The 2854-nt window shown below is 41.1% G+C and overlaps 1 protein-coding gene across 1 annotated transcript; it reads left to right on the top strand.

Annotated features, from left to right (window-relative positions):
- Positions 1-503: 503 nt before the first annotated feature.
- LOC131039135 (uncharacterized) lies at positions 504-2489 on the top strand. The gene has a single exon (XM_057971805.2). The coding sequence runs from the start codon at positions 1200-1202 to the stop codon at positions 2406-2408; it is 1209 nt and encodes a 402-aa protein (XP_057827788.2). The 5' UTR covers positions 504-1199; the 3' UTR covers positions 2409-2489.
- Positions 2490-2854: the final 365 nt, after the last annotated feature.

Raw genomic sequence — 2854 nt, 5'->3', positions numbered from 1 at the left:
GGCCTCCCTTCCATTGTATCGAGGCAAAGAGGTGGTAATCGACCAGATACTACCATACTCCCTACTCCAATTTGCACTCGTGTCATCATCTTTCACCCATGTTTTTTTTCTTCTACTTCTTTGCATGCACAAAAAATATAATCCAAATCTCAGATTTTGTAATGGTGAATTCAGTGCAAACAATAGGGAATGACAGATTGCATGCGGTTCACATGTCCCACGGTTGATTTGGCAAGCATTCTCCACAATAAAGACTTTCCCTAGGTGTATAAGAGAGAAAAAGTTTTACTATTATTAACTACAAATTATGGAATCCTAGAATTTTTTTTTAACTAAAGTTTAGTTCTGTAAAATCAAAAGCTATGAAATCAGATGAGATAAAAATATTTGGACGAAGCACAAATTTCATGGTAATTGAGCCTTATAATACAAGGATAATGGAAGGAATGTGTGGTGGAGTTCTGAACGCTTGGCCAATCCGCCGTTCACATGGCCGCCCATGTAAACCGCGTGCAGTCTGTCCTCCACTATGGTTTGCATTGAATTCACCATTACAAATCCTGAGATTTTGGATTTTATTTTCTGTGCATTCAAGAAAGAAGAAAAAGAAAACATGGGTTGAAGACGAGGGCACGAGTACAAATAGGATTAGGGAGTGTACTAGTATCTGCCATTGATTAGCAGAGTTACTCCACCTCTTTCCCTTCATACAAGGGAGTAGAGGGTCCCCATTATTGCTTTCTTTCTAAAGTGTTGCTTCTGAGATTACAGAGGTCATAGGCTGTTCGTGCGAGTGTGATGTATTCATAGATACTAGTCCTTCTATGGTTTCCCACCTTTGCTGCACTTTGTTTTTTTTCTATTTTTATACCTTCGGATCTTTTCACAGGTTTTAGTAGGTTGGTTTGATAAGATTTCAGGATTATGTGGGTGGTTGGTTGATTGGTTTGATTGGGGTCTATGTCTGGATTTTGGATTGCCTAAATTGTGGGAAAGGCCTCATGCATGATATTGAATTAGGCTCAGGCTTACTGGGTGTTGCTGCTGCAGGGCGGGGCACTGCTGCAGAATCAGATTGTTATAGAAATCATGGGGATAGTGGGGTGTATTGACATGCACACAGAGTAGACTGATTTGTGATCTTGAACTGGCAGTTCAATCAATTTGTTTTGTGGTTGTTGTTGTTGGGTGTGACTGGTATGACAAACGCTGGAGATTCCAACTTGACTTTAGGAAGATTGCGGAGTTTGAGCGAGGATGGAGGCACGAAAATGAGAGAGGATTTAGTATGTTCACACTCCACAAGATTAAAGAGGCAGAGGGAGCATGAAGTGAGCCGACACGGAGTGCTAGAAAAAGAGAAAGATTGTCTTGGGAATCATGGCAGTGGAGAGGGAGAAGATGAGGATTGCAATGTGAGTGAGAGGAGATTCTGTGATCCTGATGCTAGTAATACCAACAATAATTTCACAGAGAGCTTGATGGGGGAGGAAATTCCTCAGCATGGAGGTTCTAGCATTGAAAGATTGGATCAGGGAAGTGATGGGGTGACTGATGAGTCAGGATCAGCCTCTGAGCCTAAGTTTAGGACTCCTCTCAGACTTTTCGGATATGAGATTAAGCAGATCTGTGAAGGCAATGGAGAGACTGAGACAGACACTGAGCATAGCCAAATGGTGAGCAAGAAAAGTAAGGTGCACAAGATGGAGGAGGAGTCAGGGGAGGTGGATCTTATCAAGGCTTCCAATGGCAGCAACTCTTCTGGATCGGCTGCTGAGAGCAGAAAATTTGAATGCCAGTACTGTTTCAGAGAGTTTGCGAATTCACAGGCCCTGGGAGGTCATCAGAATGCTCATAAGAAGGAGAGACAGCAGGCAAAAAGGGCTCAGATTCAGACCGGAAGAAGCAGCAGATGTTTTGGCCTGCAACGTTTTCCTCGCTCTGGGCTTCTCAGTCCCCACTCTTCTTGCATGTTTGACACAGCCATGCCCGTCATCCAACCCATTCCTGCTGTTTCTGGCTACAATACCCAACACCCATCTGTGTTTGGAGGGTCTCTTGCCATTAATCCAAGGTCTGCAACTATCCGTCCTAATACCAATCCATTGATTTACGTTGCTCCACAATGGCAGGAGTATGGCTCTGGCTTTTCCTCAATCTTGTCCTATACTCCCAACTTTTATTCCTTCCAGTCTCCATCCAATGATTTACCAAGCTTCACATCATTGCCATTGCCCTTCCAACCAAGACAGTTAAGTAACTTGGTCAGCTTTCAACAGCAGGAGGTTGTTGCAGATGCAGAACAACATAAACACAGTAGTAATAATAATAATGCAGGTTTGCAGCTGCATGAGGCTGAGCATGGATTGGATCTTCATTTGGGTCTTGGGCCTTTTTCGAATCAATAGACTTATAGCTGGCTTGATCGTAATTTTGTATTGGTTCAATCTATGAATTTATATCCAAATTTAATGTCTTTTTTTGTTGAAGCGATTTCTGAATATTTTTTGAGATTTTATCTTCTAAATCAGTTTTTGACCGATCTCGAGATTTTATGTCTTGAATGTTAAACTGGTGTCGGAATTGATTTCGAAATTTTATCTGTAACTGTTAAATCAGTTTCTGCTCTGATTTCGGTGGTTATTCATTTATTTTGGTATGAAGACAGTTCATAGATTCTACCCTAACAATCTTTTTTTTGAACATAATTGCCTTAACGCTTTGAAAATAAATGTTTGTTATAGATATAAACAAGTCGTACAATAGCTGATTAAGAGAGAACTTCGCTGGACAAATTTGTTGCAGAAATCTGTATTTAAAGAAGAAAGGTATTTTGATTCGCCTCTATTTAAGG

This window comes from Cryptomeria japonica, chromosome 10 (assembly GCF_030272615.1).
Source record: "Cryptomeria japonica chromosome 10, Sugi_1.0, whole genome shotgun sequence".
NCBI lineage: Eukaryota > Viridiplantae > Streptophyta > Pinopsida > Cupressales > Cupressaceae > Cryptomeria > Cryptomeria japonica.
Note: the sequence above shows the minus strand (reverse complement) of the source record. Positions and strands in the feature narration are given on the sequence as shown.